The sequence below is a fragment of the Myotis daubentonii genome, chromosome 13 (genome assembly GCF_963259705.1).
Source record: "Myotis daubentonii chromosome 13, mMyoDau2.1, whole genome shotgun sequence".
NCBI classification, from domain to species: domain Eukaryota; kingdom Metazoa; phylum Chordata; class Mammalia; order Chiroptera; family Vespertilionidae; genus Myotis; species Myotis daubentonii.
Window position 1 is genome coordinate 6,951,249 of NC_081852.1, and position 15,776 is coordinate 6,967,024.

The 15,776-nt window shown below is 55.9% G+C and overlaps 1 protein-coding gene across 3 annotated transcripts in view; it reads left to right on the forward strand.

Annotated features, from left to right (window-relative positions):
• The window catches only part of WDFY4 (WDFY family member 4), a 256,614-nt gene that overhangs the window by 183,539 nt on the left and 57,299 nt on the right, over positions 1-15,776 (forward strand). For all 3 annotated transcript variants that reach the window (XM_059662081.1, XM_059662080.1, XM_059662082.1), the window contains exons 44-47: positions 5,435-5,583; positions 10,209-10,329; positions 12,840-12,925; positions 14,361-14,423. In XM_059662081.1, the coding sequence (XP_059518064.1) occupies positions 5,435-5,583; positions 10,209-10,329; positions 12,840-12,925; positions 14,361-14,423 (419 nt within the window). The remainder of the gene's footprint in view (positions 1-5,434; positions 5,584-10,208; positions 10,330-12,839; positions 12,926-14,360; positions 14,424-15,776) is intronic.

Below are 15,776 nucleotides of genomic sequence, written 5' to 3' on the forward strand. Positions count from 1 at the left end.
CCGGGCGGACGCAGAGAGCAGCGGCCAGCTCGGCTCAGATTTTCACAGAGGAGTCTGTTGGCGAAGAAGTGCCTTAACCTTCCCATGTTTGAACTTCCCGTCTCGGGGAGCCCATGGCGGACTTTCTAGAATGTGGAGCTGACGTGTCAGCCCTCCTCAACACCTTCAGAGATGCTCTTTGGCATATTTGGCAGATTTTGTGCACAGCCACTCCTGGGGGACTGGCCACTCCCCGGACGTGCCTCCCTCACCCTTAATTACACACACACACACACACACACACACACACACACATGCCCCTCAGACCTGGTACTCTAAAGAAACAGAACTACCTGCACTCTGCAGACACGTTCAGCTGGCTCTAGACTTTATGCCTGGGAATGCTCCCCCATGTTTTTATCTTTTTAACCCCTTACCCAGCCTGGAGGTCCCCTCCCTGGGAACCACTTCTCTGATGTCACCTCTGTCACCCTCATCAGGGCCGAGCACTCTGCTCTGCCCGCAGAGCGCCGGCAGCTGCCTGCTGTGCTGGGCCGGGACGTCTGCGCTCCATCTCCCCTGTTGGAGGCCCCCATTCCCCCTTTGCCGCCGTGTGCCTAGGAGTGTGTGGGCACACAATGCGCATCCAGCGCGCACGTTCAGTGACTGCACACCCCCTGGAGGAGGTCTGAGAGAGGCTTCCTGAGGTGAGACCTCACCTTTCAGAGCCTCCTGGTGCCCACGGCCAGTGTCTCAGGTACCGTCTCCAGGTGGCCTGCACCAGAGTCGGCGGGGCTGCCTGCTAAAGTGCAGACGCCAGGCCACCCTGCTCCGCGGGCAGGAACCTCTGGGATGCAGCCTGGGCACAGGAGCGCCGGCAAGCGTGCAGGTGGTCTCACATGTACCAGCCAGAGTGAGTGCCTGAGGCTTCCCAATAGGCAGGGCTGCCCCAGTGAGAACCGTCCATTTGAACCACTGGCAGCAGGTCCTGCTTCATGCAGCCCATGCTGGCCCTGAGCGGGGAGCAGCCCCGAACTCACAGCGCGCTCACTGTCCTCTGGGGCCGGCCCCTCTGTCCACGGCCTCCGTGTGGCAGGGCTGGCGGCGCCTGTGGCCGGATCCGTGCACATTGGGTGTATTCTGTGGAGGCGGCGCAGGAGGGCGGCCGGGCTTAGCTGCGGCGTCTGCCTGAGAGCTGAGCCGTGCCAAGATCCACACACTGCCTTTCTTCTCAGATTTGCCAATCGGTGTTCACCAAACCGTTCCTCCATAACGTTTTACCCTTTTCTTCGATTGCTACTGTGCCTGAATGCTTCATCTCCAAGTGACCGAGGCGTGAGGAGTGGATCCAAACTCCACAGGCAGCCCACGTAACTCACTCACATCTGTTCTCTCCTTTGTGAGCCCCGCCTTCTCCTCAGCCAGCTGTGCTTTCCTGAAAGCCGGGCAGGTCCTCCCACCTGCCAGGTCACCGGGCGTGCGGACGACACTGGCAGGCAGAGGCGCAGGAAGGCGCAGGATACTCGCGGGCAGGCTAACGCATTCTCGGCGGTAGACTCTGCACAGATATCCGAGGGTGGACACGCCAGCTCTGTTCTGGGCCCCTCACGTGGCAGCTCTGAACCTGGTTCCCACCTGGAAATCAGGGCGCTGCACTCACTGCAGATGCGGAGCGTGGGGAAGGGCCTGGCGCACCTGCGGACCTCCCGCTCGCCGACGGGCCGGGCCTGGCTCTGGGAGGACCTGCTGCGTGGCCTCCAGGACCGGCCCAGTACAGGCTGCCCTCTGCCTTCAGCTCTGGGTTTCCCCACCACCTGTCCCCGTCGCACAGGCCCGGGGTGGGCACAGCTTAGCCATTTCCTAGTCGGGAGTGACGATAGCTCATTAGCCCACCTCAAAGAAATTCCACTTATGAAGCAGAAGTTCCCATCTTTCTAAAGCGATCGATAGACACATGGCGTGAGAGACTTCTTAATCATGAGTCACGCGGGGTGGAGCCCTCCCAGGGCGGATTGAAGTGGGAGAGCAGGTAGCAGTTCACTTGGGCTCGTTGTCCAGGTTTAAATGCCGTATTTTTCTAGCAGAATCGATTTTTAAGCTATTAACCCAGCTCTCACCAGACATTTTCCTTGCGGTTTGGTTTTTCTCATCGTTACTGTCTCCCCGACGGGAAGCACCTGGAGACCATGGCGATGCTGCCCACAGAGGCTGGGCGAAGGCGGGCACATGGGGAGGGAGAGGGTTTAGCGGTGCACAGGCCAGGGCTGGTGCCACCGTTCCACGTGTCACACGTGGACCTGAAAAAAAGGGTAAAGCCTGGTGTAGCCCTCCTAACAGTGCCGGTGAGAGCGTACCTGGTGCGCCTGCGGGAAGGCATCTGGCAATAGTTCCCAGAGTTTAAAATGCCGTCCCTGGGCCCGCAGTCCTACTTGTAGGAATTTAACCCACAGGTTTACTTGTGGGCAAAGTGACATTGTGCTGATGGTCACTGCAGCAGCCTCTGTAATGACAGAACATTAGAAAACAGCCCAAAGGAAGAGGGGATTGCGCCACGACCTTGGAGTGCAGCGCACCATTAATAAGGTGGGACGGCCCCATGAGCGACTTGGAGGGTCTCCAAGGAGGGCTGCTAAAGGGAAGGCAGAGCGTAACAGCAAGAAGAGCAATACGCTGCACGGGTGCAACGGGGCCATGTGAAAAGCGTGCCTATGAATTCACAGAAGCTCCTCGGAAGAGTATCCGTGGGAGGGGCAAGCCTCCCCTCTGCCCTCCTATCAGAGTGTCCGGCTGGCCTGAGGGTGGAGTTGACAGACACAGCTTAACAGGAAAAGCACACACAGTTGATTTCACGCGTGCACGTAGCCGTCGCAGGAACACGGAGCCTCCGAGGGATAGAACAGAGCACCCTGTGGGGAGGAGCGGAAGCAGGTGGGCAGCTGGAGGAAGACGGTGTGAGCTCCCAGTCTGTTGGGACAGATCTCTCGGCCTGGACTCCGAACTCCTTTCCCTCGACTCATATGGGGCTGCACTGCTTGCTCCCAGGAAGCCATGGCGAGGCCAGGTGCCCTGCTGTGCCTGCTGCTTTTCAGGTGTCTTTAACGGAAAACAAAGCTGTGCCAAGGTGCATATTTTGGGTGCGCATGTGTGGTCCCTTCTGTACAGCCACACCGCAGTGGGGGTGGCCTCCTGGACAAGTTGCCAGGGGGCTGGGGACTCCACTCGCTGCCTCGGGCCCCGAGGAGACATGATCCCCAAGCCTTCCTGGTTTGGGTTTGGTTTGGTTTCCCACAGCTTATCTAGTAGAAGTTCCTGTCAGTTCTACCTCTCCTTGTTTTGATTCAACCACTCTCCCCTCCTTCCCCTCCCCTCTGGCACCCCGTCAAAGCCGTCATCCCTCCACAGGACCGCTGAAGTGCCCACAGGACTGATGACCCTCCTTCCACTCTTGGCTCTTTCCAATCTATCCTCCCTCCAGCGGCCAGTGGCATCTTTCAGAGATGACCCCTCCTCGGCTTTCTATTGAAACCAAAATGAAGCTCAGTGGGCCTACCAGCCTCAAGGCCCCATGACCTGAGCACCCCACTTTCCAGCTTTGTGTCAGCCATACTTCTCTCTTTTCTCCCTCCCTGCCTCGGCTCCGAATGGAATGCTCCCTTTCCCTGAAATGTGTTCTCCCAGCTTGTCCACGCTGCCCCTGCCCATCCTCCAATTCCCAGCTTTTCTAAAATATGCCCCAAGTTCTCGCTGCCTTATCACCAGGCACCCTGGTTCCCCCTCTCAGCACCCATCACAATTGGTAATCATTTATTGGTTGTCATGTTTGTGTGCCAGCCATCTTCCCCTACTGAACTGAAGTCCCGTGAGGGTAGGGTTCTTGCTTATCGTGTCCCTCCCTCTATCCCCATGCTTGGCTCAGAGCCTGGCAGGTGGTAGGTGCTGAGTCCATAGCTGTTGAGTTGATAAACGTCTGGCTGGATGAGTGAAGCTGTTAATGAGTCCGTGTTGAAGCGGCTCTGAAGGAGGGTTGAGGGCCAGGTCCAGTGGAGGCAGGAGAGGCGGAGAGCCAGCTGTCCCCAGCAGGCTTATTCCGGGAACCGAGACCCTGGGCTTGTCCTCAGGAGAAATAGCTCAGGAATGGCTTCTCCTGGACGGTAGTGGGATGAGCCCGTGGTGACCCTTGGCCCTCACGGACCAAGTGCATTGGACACAGAAGCCAGATAGCTCCCGCAGGGCCTGTTCTCTCCTGTGTCCTCCTCCCTGCTCCCCAAGGTGAACAGGAAACGTGGCTCCAGTCTTTGGTGAGATTCTTGTCTCTGGACCTCTTTTAAATTTGATTTTACAAATTAGAGTAGAACCTCCCTTGCCCAGTTGTAAAAATTATGTTGGTTCATGTGTAAAAGGGTTACAGTGGCCGTCTGGTCAGAAGTAAAAATGAAAACAAAGCGAGCTCCTCTTTTGTGTAACTGGAATCGGCACAGAATTACTCTGAGGAAATGCTGGGCTGGCCTTATTCTTGGTCCATTCGGGCTCTCATCATCTGGAATTTACTTATCCCCTCGCTGACTTCTTTGGAAATACATTCCATGGAAGGACCCGCTAAGTCCCTCCTTGGTGTAGGACTCTGGGTCACACCAAGCCATCGTCCAGGTCTGGAAAGCCACCCCTGAGCCCAGAAGCTTGTTGGCAGCGAGGGTCCAGGCTGGGCAGGGAAGAGGTGGTCTCAGTGGAGGCTCAGCTGCTTCCACAGGTGCTTGAGCTCTGGATGTCCTCCCGCCTGGACACTGGTGGCCAGTTCCACCCCGGATGGCCAGTTGCTGGGCACAGACTGCCCCGGGGAAGGGAGGCAACCTTTGGCTGGCGCTGTCTCCAGCTGCGGCAATTCTGGAAAGCTGCCCACGTTCCAGCTGCCAAGAGAACAGCCCTGAAGTCTGAAAGGAGGGGCAGTGCCCGTCTGCACATGCGTGGACTCGCCTTGGCCTTGTAGACAGCAGCACCGGTCTTGCACTGTGGCTCTTGGCAGACCCGTTCCTGTCCTGGCTCGGCCACCTCCCAGCTGGTCCCTGGACAAGCTCCTTTGCCTCCATAACTGGGAAGCCTGTGCTCAAACACATTCCTCACTGTTAACTACAGAATGTTCAGGGCGGTTGTGGAGGGGCCTCCCGTGAGAGGAAGGCTGTCAGTGTGCGCGGGGAGCAACAAGCACTCATTCACCCACACGCCGTGGGGTGGGGCGCTGGCCTGGGGAGAGCAGGTAACTAAACGGGGTGTTGGGTGCAGAAGTGCCACTTAGACTGTGAAGCGCAGTGCAGCGCTGGGGCAGTGGCTTTGTTCTTACAGGGTGGTGCTCCCCCTCCCTGCAGGAGCCCAACCGGTTCCAGCTCTGCCCTGCTGCCCCCCACAACAGTGACAGCCACGCTTCTCCTGCCCACGGCCTGACTGTGCTCCCTCCCTCCAGGTGACACAGAAGTACTCCGTGGTGACCGTGCAGGGCCACCTGGTCTCCGAGGCGCTCCTGCTCTTTGGCCACCGGCACTTCTACATCTGCGAGAACTTCACACTCTCCCCCGTGGGTGACGTCTACTGCACCCGCCACTGCTTATCCAAGTGAGTGTCCACTTGCCCCTCGGACTCCTCCCTGAGCCCCAGTCTTCCTTCTCAGCTACCCTCCCCCCTTGCCCTCCCTCCTTGTTCTCGCTGTGTGCTTGGGGCTGGGCCAGAAACTGAACCATGAGATAAAACAGAAGAACCCTAAGGCGCAGGCACTCCTGACATGGTTCCCCAAAGCTAACACCTGGGATGCACACACTGGGGCAGCTCCTTGTGCCTCCCTGGGTGTGGGGGCCACGGGGCAAAGAGGGTTTCTCCGTAGGTCATTTGTCATGGAACCCAGTCCCATCAGCCCACTCGTTCGACAGCTTGCTGGCTGCTCACTCATGTAAGACATCAGCACTGCCCCTCCATGCCCAGCAAGTGCCACCAGCACACAGGCTCCTTGGAAAGCGTGTGGGGCACACTAGCAGCACAGGCAGAGCGTCTGCTCTTGGAGGACAATGCAGGGTGCACAGGGAGGGGTGTGCTGAGGAAGGGCTACTTGAGGAAGATCTGGGGCTTGCAGGGGGTGAGATTTGGGTAGAAATTTGAAGAGTCATTTCATACCAACTACACCAGAGGTCTTTTGCAGGACATTCCGAGGATCTTTTTAAGGATCAACTGCATTTGTTCTGTTTGGGTTCAATCAGGCTCTTACTGATGAGTTCTCTGTGCTTATGGAGTCCAGCTGTTGGGACCACGTTGGCCATGTTTGCACTGTTGCCAGGGCTCCAGTTGTCAAGTTGTATGTTGATCGTTGCTTTTGGAAAAATTTGTATGACGATTTCTTCATCCAGAGACAAGCCTGGGCTTTCCTGGTTAGCAAGGGCTCACATGATGACAAAGCCCCTCTTCGCTAGCCCAGCGACGCTCCAATTAGCTTACATCGAATCACCTGGAAGGCTTGTTAAAGCAGACTTCTGGGACCCACCTTCACCCCAGTTTCTAATTTGGCAGATCTGGGGTACGACTGAGATTTGATGCTGAGAGGTAACCAGCTGAGAGCCACTGTTGTAGACTATTGACAAGGAGTCAGAGTCGGACCTGCCGATAACGAAGAGGTTTAATTCCCAGGTGTCATGTCATTTCCAGCCCCGGTCAGGAAGCAGGAGCTTAAGGAGTGTGGGTAATAGATGTCAGCCCCCCTCCTTTGATCGAGATTTGCTTTAAAATGCTTGGCATTTTTCTTTCTGATAATTTTCATCTTTTATTCATTCCAAATGTTTACCGATTGCTGGGAGTCCTCTGTGCTTTCCCAAGGCAGGAGAAGCATAACTAATACTTGGCACACACATCCCATCTCCTGGCTCATGTTTTATTGATACTGATCAATACGGACAATGGGCCTGCAGACGTGCCTTTCTGGGGGCTGATGGAAGCTCCTGCCCCCTGCGCTCAGGGCGAGCCCATGCGGTGACTCGCACCAGCCGTTGCTTCACTCCTCAGCTCTGGTTTAAACCAGTCAGTGTTAGATGAGCTCTTATTGATCAGGAGAATATTGTGTATGAGGTGCCCCTCATAGCACTCTACACTTTTAATAGAAGCCCACTTGTTAGACTGCTTGTGCTCTCTTGGTTTGGAAGGACCAGGGAGCCTTGCCCTGTCTGGAAATGGACTTTTCTAGAATGCATGTAGGAGTAGAGTGAGAACAAATGGCTATCCTGTACGGTCAATGGGGATTTCCTGGGCAATGTTAATCACCGCCCCTCCAGAAGGGTTTGCGAACCAGACGGCGCTCTCTCCAGGGCTGGGCTGCTGCACTGCAGTTCTCACCGGCCGCTCGATCCTGTCAGATCAATGGGGATTGAGTCTTCTCTTGCCCATGGAGACCGAGGGAGATGCATACATAAGCCAGTTAAAAATACAGCTAAGTCCACCCTGAAATGTTTCTCTAAAAGACGGCCTCAAGTTGAGTACGCTGAGCACTAGACCCTGAAAGCGGCTCTGAGGGTCCATAAAATACCGGAAATGAAACTCAAGAATGTGCACGCCCTCCAGCGGAGCACCCTCTGGGCTGTAGAGTATCCCAGACCCTCAGAGCCTTCCTAGAAGGCATGACATTGCTATCACAGATCCCTTTCGGCTGATAGCATGAGGTTGCCAGGGCTCCTGTAACCAAGTCCCAAAAACTGTGTGGCTTTAAAACACAGATATTGGTGTCTCAGTCCTGGAGGCGGGAAGTCGGCAGCAAACTCTGGGCAGGCGCTCTCCCTCTGCAGCTCCAGGGCCGGCCCCTCCTTGCCTCTTCCAGCCTCTGAGTTCCCCCATCCTCGGTGTTCATTTGCTTGTAGACACGTCACACCCATCACCTGGCCGTCTTCTCTCGTGTGTCTTCACAGGGCCTTCCCCTGAGCGTGTCTGTCTCTGTGTTTCCCTCTATGTAGGGGACTAGTCATATTGGACCAGGGCCTATCTTTCTGACTTCATTTAATTTTGTTACCTCTGCCACTCACCTATTTCTAAATAAAGTCTCAGTCTAAGATTTTGGGGGTTGGGATGCAACATATCTCTGTGGGGGGGAAACAATCTAACCCTCAGCAGTGGCGGTCAGGTTCGGAAGGTACAGCGTTTGATTCATTTGGTGGAAATCCAAACAGTCCAATTAGCTCTTTGTAACTGGATAGTTCCTCCCTTCAGTCAGCATTTAGGCATCATTTCTCTGTTTAGTTCAATGTGACAAGTACTTACTGTAAGTCGGTCTTGTCCCGGGCTCTGTGGTCAACTCCATAGATACAGAGACGAGCCAGGAGACAGCGTCTGGTAGAGAGTTTGTGATCGGGTGAGTGATGCTGAATGCACATTTCAGGTGTGAATTCTGACAATGCTTGAATGTTGGATGGAGTAATAATTGGTGATGGAGTTATTGCCATTCTCACCAGTGCCTTGGCCTGTGATGCTGGCTGGCGCAGCCACGGGTAGGCACCAGAGTCCCTCTGAAGCCTCATCGGGAGTCAGAGGAGTTGAGGGGAAGCTGATCTTCACCCTGGAGGGGGGCGTTAATAAGGAACACAGGGCCCCAGGCAGCAGTGGGTTTCAATGAAGGCCTCCAGGCAGAAGCATCCAGAACGAAGCCACATTTGTATTTGTTCAGTCAGTCCTACAGCAACATGGCTCCGAGCAGGACTCCTGGGAGGACTGTCCTCACAGAGGCAGGAGGAGCTGCAAAGGCCTGGAACCCACGTCCCTGGGGCCTGGCTGTGCAGGGGGCTAAGCAATGGGCTCAGGCTTGCCCGGCCAGTGTTGTTCAGTGGTTGAGCATCGACCTATGAATCAGGAGGTCACAGTTCGATTCCTGGTCAGAGCACATGCCTGGGTTGCAGGCTCGATCCCCAGTGTGGGGCATGCAGGAGGCAGCCAATCGATGATGTTTCTCTCTCATCATTGAGGTTTCTATCTCTCTCTACTTCTCCCTTCCTCTCTGAAATAAATAAAAAAATGTTTAAAACAAAACAAACAAGCAACCAAAAAAAAAACACACAGTGGGCTCAGGCTATGTCTCCCAGTAACTCTTCCTTCTATACAGCAGTGACCGTTCAGCATAGTAACAAGTCCAAGCTGTTAGCACTACAGATGCTGGACACCAGCCCTGACCGTGGCTGGAGGTCCTGTGGGCCTGAGTGAGGGCCGTCCACTTGCTCAGTGGACATGGGACACCGAGGCTGGTGCAGGCTGGCCCGCGGCTGCAGCCGCAGCTGGGTGGCAGGAGGTCCCGGCTGCGTGCATTGAGCAGGGCCCTCTCCACCCTGGGTCCTTGGGACCAGGGGTTGGGGCGCACGTGCTCCTTGAGGCTGAGGTCCTCAGAGGCCCTCCATCGCTCAGGCCCTAAAGGGCTTCTTCTCAGAGCTTCTGTGGTCCTGGCCACACTCTGAATCACCGCGGCACTCAGGTGAGAGGTCACTGTCCAAAACCAACTCACCCTCACTTCTCGGCGCCCTTAGTGTCGGTGGGAAAGCTTCCTGTGGCTGCCACAGGGTTTCAGTGACTACCGTGGACACGTGGTTCTCTTAGGTAAATGCTCACCAAATTCCTGGGCCTCCCCGGCCCTCCCCTGGACCTCGGGGAGCAGCTCTGGCCTGGCTTGGCCTCTGCTGCCACGTGGCTGGTCCCTGGCTCTGGGCGCGCGCTCCCGAGGCCACTGCTGAGGCTGTGGTCACTGCTCCCAGCCCCCTGGCGTCGCATCCCGGCCCACAGCCCTTCGGGGTGGGCGTTCTCCCCGCTGCCGAGGGCATGCCAAACCGGGCTTCCTGTGGAGTCTCGGCCTCTCTCTGCCCGATTCCGGAGTCTGACATTTCTCCACGTGTGATGAGAGTATCCCCTGCACGCTCCCCCAGTCCGTGTGGACACTGTGCCCGGAGGGACTTCTTACTCACACTCGTCTCCGAGTGCCACCGCCTGTCCTGCAGGCTGTCCCCTGGCCTGCTGTCCTCTCACCTGGTGAGGCTGCTGCCCCTCCTACTGCTCAGGGCAGGGCTAATGAGGACGGTGCTCAGGGTTTAGCAGGTCAGGAGGTGCCGGCACCCACCCTGCTCGCAGCCACCCTGGAACCCCCGGGGTGTCCCAGAAACTCAGTCGGGGCTGTGGGCCAGGGCGGGACGAGCCCACTGGACACCCTCTCACTGCATGTCTTCTTGTCCTTTCAGCATCAGTGATCCATTCATTTTCAACCTGTGCAGCAAAGACAGGTCCTCCGACCATTACTCCTGCCAGCGCCACAGCTACGGGGACCTCCGGGAGCTGCGGCAGGCGCGCTTCCTCCTGCAGGTACGCCGCGGGAAGGGCAAGGGGAGAGGGCGGCCCAGGTGCCATGGATGCCCTCTGAGTGGGAGGGACACTCCTCCGGGACCCCCTTGGGTCTTCAGGAATACAAGACAGGCAGCGCCCGCCATTGCCTCAGGGCAGAGCTGATGCCAGAGCTGAGTGCCAGTCTGCCCTGTTCCGACCGCCTGGACCCCCTCAGCTGCCTGCCATCCTCCCCTCCCCTCCCACACTCGCCAAGCGCCTGGTAATTCCCTGGGCGGAGTGGTTTAGAGATCTACTGATTGTCCCTCAGCCAGGGACCCGGAGGGCTCACCCTGGCACTAAACAGAGCAGGCTCCTTTGGGAGGCAGAGTGGCTGCAGGCTCAGCAGCACCCAGTGCATCCCTACTCCAGGGAGAGTCACTGGGGCAGAGGTTCAGAAGCAACAGCTCAGTGGCAAGGGGAGGAAGACCTCTGGGCCGCCCCTGGCCAGGCACACACACCTGCCTTCAGCAGCTAGCCTCTGCAAGGGTGAAGCTGCCAGAGGGGGCGGGCTTCCAGGATGCTGTGGTATCAGGACCCCTTGTAGGAGGGGAGAGGAGTGGAGGGTCGGGCTTCCACCCTCTGCCGGTGTCTGCCCTGCAAAGGCCAACAGGGGGCAGTGCTTCGCCTGAAGAAGGAGTGAGAGTGCCTTCCATTGTAAATCTCTTAGGGTGTGTAATTAGCTCAGAGAGGCCTGGGGGAGGGATGGTGACTCATTGGAAAAGTATCTGAAAGGAGGAAAGGGCCGGGTCCTGCTGAGGAGGGCCCAGCGGGCTGCAGCCTTGCCCGCTCTCCCTCTGCCCTGCCTCCCTGATGTTTTTGCCCACAAAGGGCCAGTCCTCATTTTGCCTGACCTCTTTGCAAGGGGCTGAGTCAGAAGGGGCTGAGTTGAAGGGTCCTGGGCAGTGTGGCCAGCACTGCACAACTGGGCACCTCTCTGGGCTCCTGTTTCCTCTTGTCTTGTCTGCCATTATGTATACAGCACTTGGCACATATTAAATATCAAGAATTAAATCTTTAATGACTATCTATCTGCCTTAGAGGTAACATACGTGGCAAACAGGTATCAGTAAGTGAGTTTCTTTCCCCCTGTAAGCGGGGGTTGTCTCCAGAAGGCCAGGAGCCTGAGAATCGGGAGGCCGTGTGCACAGTGGGGACTGGCCACCGCTTGTCCAGCGCGGGAGTCTCCCAGGCGGAAGTCTGACATGGACACTCAAGGCTGCTGGGAAGCCATAGCCTCTATAGCAGGGGTCCTCAAACTTTTTAAACAGGGGCCGGTTCACTGTCCCTCAGACTGTTGGAGGGCCGGACTATAGTTTAAAAAAAAACTATGAACAAATTCCTATGCACACTGCACATACCTTATTTTGAAGTAAAAAAACAAAACGGGAACAAATACAATATTTGTATTGGCATGTGGCCCGCGGGCCGTAGTTTGAGGACCCCTGCTCTATAGATTCTGTGTTCATCATCTATTTGCACATTATTTATGTTTCTGTTTATAGAGACACCTAGGCTCTATGTGCACCTGTAGAGGATGTATTTGCACTGTCAGTACAAATACGCTGTCTGCTCAGGAGCCCGTGCACGACTGAGCACTGGATCCAGCCTTAGAAGCAGGACCTGCCTCCGGGTTGGACACAGCACCCCCACCCCCACGCGTCTGACCCTGAGCCACCCATCTGTCTCCCAGGCCCAGGCCTCACTCCTCTGTCCCCCTCCAGCCCTGGCCCCCTCATCCCCTGTGTGGACTCGCTCTATCACTGCTCAAATCCGTCATTTACCTGCTGTGGATCAGATGAGGGGAGAGGGAGGCAGAGGCAGAGGAAGTGGAAAGGGAATCGTGTAGAGGTCATTTAGGCATTCGCTCCTTTCTTGTCCTGGGAGCGGGGCCCTTGCTTCCTGCTTCAGCCAAAGGAACTGGAGGTCCCGCCCTCTTGCCCATTCTGTGGAGACCCCGCTCATTGCTGTCAATGAGGCCTTCTTGCCCTGTGAGAGGCTAGCGGGAAGGGTTGCCTGTGTTATCCTGAATAAAGAGATAAACTGAGGCAAGCTTGAGTGACCAGAAGTGGAGTTTTTGCAGGAATAGCAGAGGAGTCACCATGGGACGCGCGCTGTGCAAACACAGGCGAGTCCGTTGAGGGTGTGGGCTCGGTGTTCATGGGCCAGGAGCTACAGGGGTCAGATCCCGCCAGAGTCCAAGCGGCAAGTTCATCGGCTTGAGCGGAAGGATTGTGGGCGCATGTTCCTTGTGAGGAGCTAAGTCTCGGAATTCTCTGAATCAGGTGTTCATGGGAAACCATCTCGGTTCTTAAGTTCCGATCTTCCGGGGCACATGCGTGATCTCCATTTCCTACCCTCTGGCTCCACCTGCGATTACAGTCCTCTCACAGCGGCACAGAGACCCAACGGCCTCTTGCGGGGGACTCTGCTGCCTGGCGTTGCCGCTATTCCGGGAACTTCAGGGGCAGTAAAAGGGTTTCTCTTTATAGGACATTGCCCTGGAGATCTTTTTCCGAAATGGATGCTCCAAGTTTTTTGTCTTCCACAACAGTGATCGGAGTAAGGTCTTCAAAAGGTAAGGGCTGGAAACCCCTCCTCTGAGCAAACTGAGCAGGACCTGGGGGCAGAGGAGCAGGGACCGCTCAGCGCTGCTCTCAGAACTGTCCTGGACCCACACAAGGAATCCTCAGGTTAGACACCAGGAAGAACTTACCCACAGAGCTGTTGAAAGCATAGAGAAAGCCTGTGCTCCATCCTGGGAAGCCGGCTCCATCTCAGGGACTGAAGGGGTTTAGGACAGTAATGACTGGAGGAGGAAAAATTGTGCAGACACAACGTATTTCAGAAACTGGCGATTTAACAGGCATTCCAGAATTTTCTGGCTTTATTTTCTAGTTATCCAAGAATTCTTTGGCTTTATCTTTCCCTTTGATCCCAGTTGCCAATGTTAGTTGTTCTAACTTTACATTTCATTGCAAAGAATTCCAAACCCTGATTTCCCACTTCTGCGCGAGCATCTTTTCCCTTAAAGAGAGAAGCCTGCTGTTTAGTTTAACTTCTCTCCCTCCCAATAGATTAATCCATCTGAGCAATATAAGCTAAGAAAAAGGTAATACCAATATTTATTTATTTGTATTACTATTAGAGTCGTAGATAATAGATAGAGATTTGTGGGGAGCTAGAGGGGGCAGAGGAAGGCAGGTGCCCAGCCGTAAACAGACCCCACAGGAGTTGGAGTCACAGCTGCGCTGTTTGGCTCCACTTTGGCCGGAAGTTGTGAGGTGAGATTTGACATCCTGACCTGAAGGCTCCAGGCCACGTTCACTCGGAAGGTCTATCCTAGCCTTCCTGGTGGCCCTGGCTGGTCACTGGCACCAGGCCCCACTGCTGTGCCCACAGGAGAAAACCAGTCCTGAGAGAGGCTGTCTGCCCAGCGCTGGGCACGTCTCCAGTAGCTGTGAGCCTCCCTTTGAGGTTCTTCCCATTTGCCTGTGTACGGCCTCCTGACATTTTCTTCCAGTCCATTTTAGACCGAGCTGGAGCAGTGGGCGTGCGAGGCTGACCCTCACGTTTGTTCCCTAACGTTTTCAGTTAATCTAGGAGTTGTGCGTCCCCTAGCTCAGTGGTGAGTGGTGCCCACCAGCACCCTGCCCTCCTCGGTGAGCCTGAAATTGAGATGGCACCTGTGCCCAGGGTACAGCTGTGCGTGGTGAGATTGGCAGAGGAGGAATCTAAGACACGTATTTTTATGGTGACATTGTTTTATTTATGGTTGTTATCAGGGCTGAGGACATTGTTTTATTTATGGTTGTTATCAGGGCTGAGTGTGCGATGCAGACGTGCTGAGGGCGATCAGAGGGTCACCAGGTCTGCTGCCCACAGACGGGGTGGCTGGAGGGCTGGAGGGCTGGCGGGCCCAGCACCCATCTCTGGCCTGGCTCTGAAAATGTCTCCTTGGTGCTGGAAAGGTCTGCCTCTTGCTGATGAGATGATCCTTCCTTTTTGTGTAGCTTCTGCTCCTTCCAACCCAGCTTGAAGGGGAAAGGCGTCCCAGAGGAACCCCTCCACCTCAGGTAAGTGTGGGCGGGCCTAGCCGTGCTCTCCGGCTGGCGCTGGCCTGGCTCTGACCTCATTCGCCCGATCCTACTGTAAAGCTGTCATGCCAGGAGCACGCAGTCCGCCTTCCCCTTTATTGTCCCCTCTCCCACCCCCTCCTCCCTCTGCCTCCTCCCAAAGCTCCTTCTGCCAACTGCACCCCTGCAAACAGCCTATGTGTCCCACGTGGTCTGTGGCTTTTCCAGACCAAAATGGCAGAAAGCCATCTGCCTGTGGTGGGTGGGTGCAGGTTGGCAAAGAGGTGCCAGGCCAGGCCCAGCGTGGGCATCAGCCCTCAGGCAGGGTGTGAGCAATCCCAGGTGTGTCCTCCTGTAGGAGACTCTCAGAAAACTCAGAAGCTAAATGAAGGCACGCTGGTGTGCGGGTCCGACTCAGTTTATACTCTATGACAGGGAGCCTCCTTGCAGGGAATGCTGGGCTTCCAGACCTGCCACGCCGCCCTTCACCAGGACCCCGTTTCCCTGAGGCTGGGGAAACCATTCAACACATTGTTAGGAATGAGAAGGCAAGAAGGTGGTGGCTGGTTTTGTCCAGGAGTGTGGGTGGGGCAGGGAGGGATGTCCCAGAGGTGGTATTCAACTGACTATGAAATAGGGACCCCCAGGTCATTCAAATCAGTTATCAATAGTTTGTTATGTGTGGTGTTTGCTGCTTTCAGAGCAGCAGGCAAAATACTCACACTCTTTCCTGTCCTTGTAGTCTCCCAAGGAAGATAGACAGAAAACAATTTACGTTAGTGACACTGAAAGCACATTTGACTAGAGGCCTGTGCACAAAATCATGCATGGGTAGGGTTCCTAGGCCTGGCCGGCGATCAGGGCCGATTTGTGGGGTGACCGGTGGGGCAATCAGGGTCCTTGCTTGCACCCGCCTTGGCCTGGCGCCACCCGCTCACCTGCTCCACCATCCCACCATAGTCCCACTCTAGTGGGTACCCATCAGGACCAGCAGCGCCTCCACTGCTGCCCGCGGACAGCACCACATCACTGATGCTCACCATGTTCCACGCCGCCCCCTGGTGGTCAGCGCACATCTGACTCCCAGTTGGTCAAACGCCTGCCCATGGGGACAATAGGTGTATAGGTATAAAATAAAAGTAGATAGAGGTAGGGATTGAAATCTTAGGCGGGGTGTTAAGGGAAGGCCTCACCGAGAAGCAATATTAAGATTTGCATGAAGTAGAGAAGCAAGGTGTGCAGAGACTGGGCCGAGGGATGAGCAGGGTAGGCAGGTGGTGGGCTGGCGCCAGGTGGCTGGCAGCAGGGAGGCTCCCTGGTTCTGGAAGGGTCTCCCTGGTGCACAGTGGGATA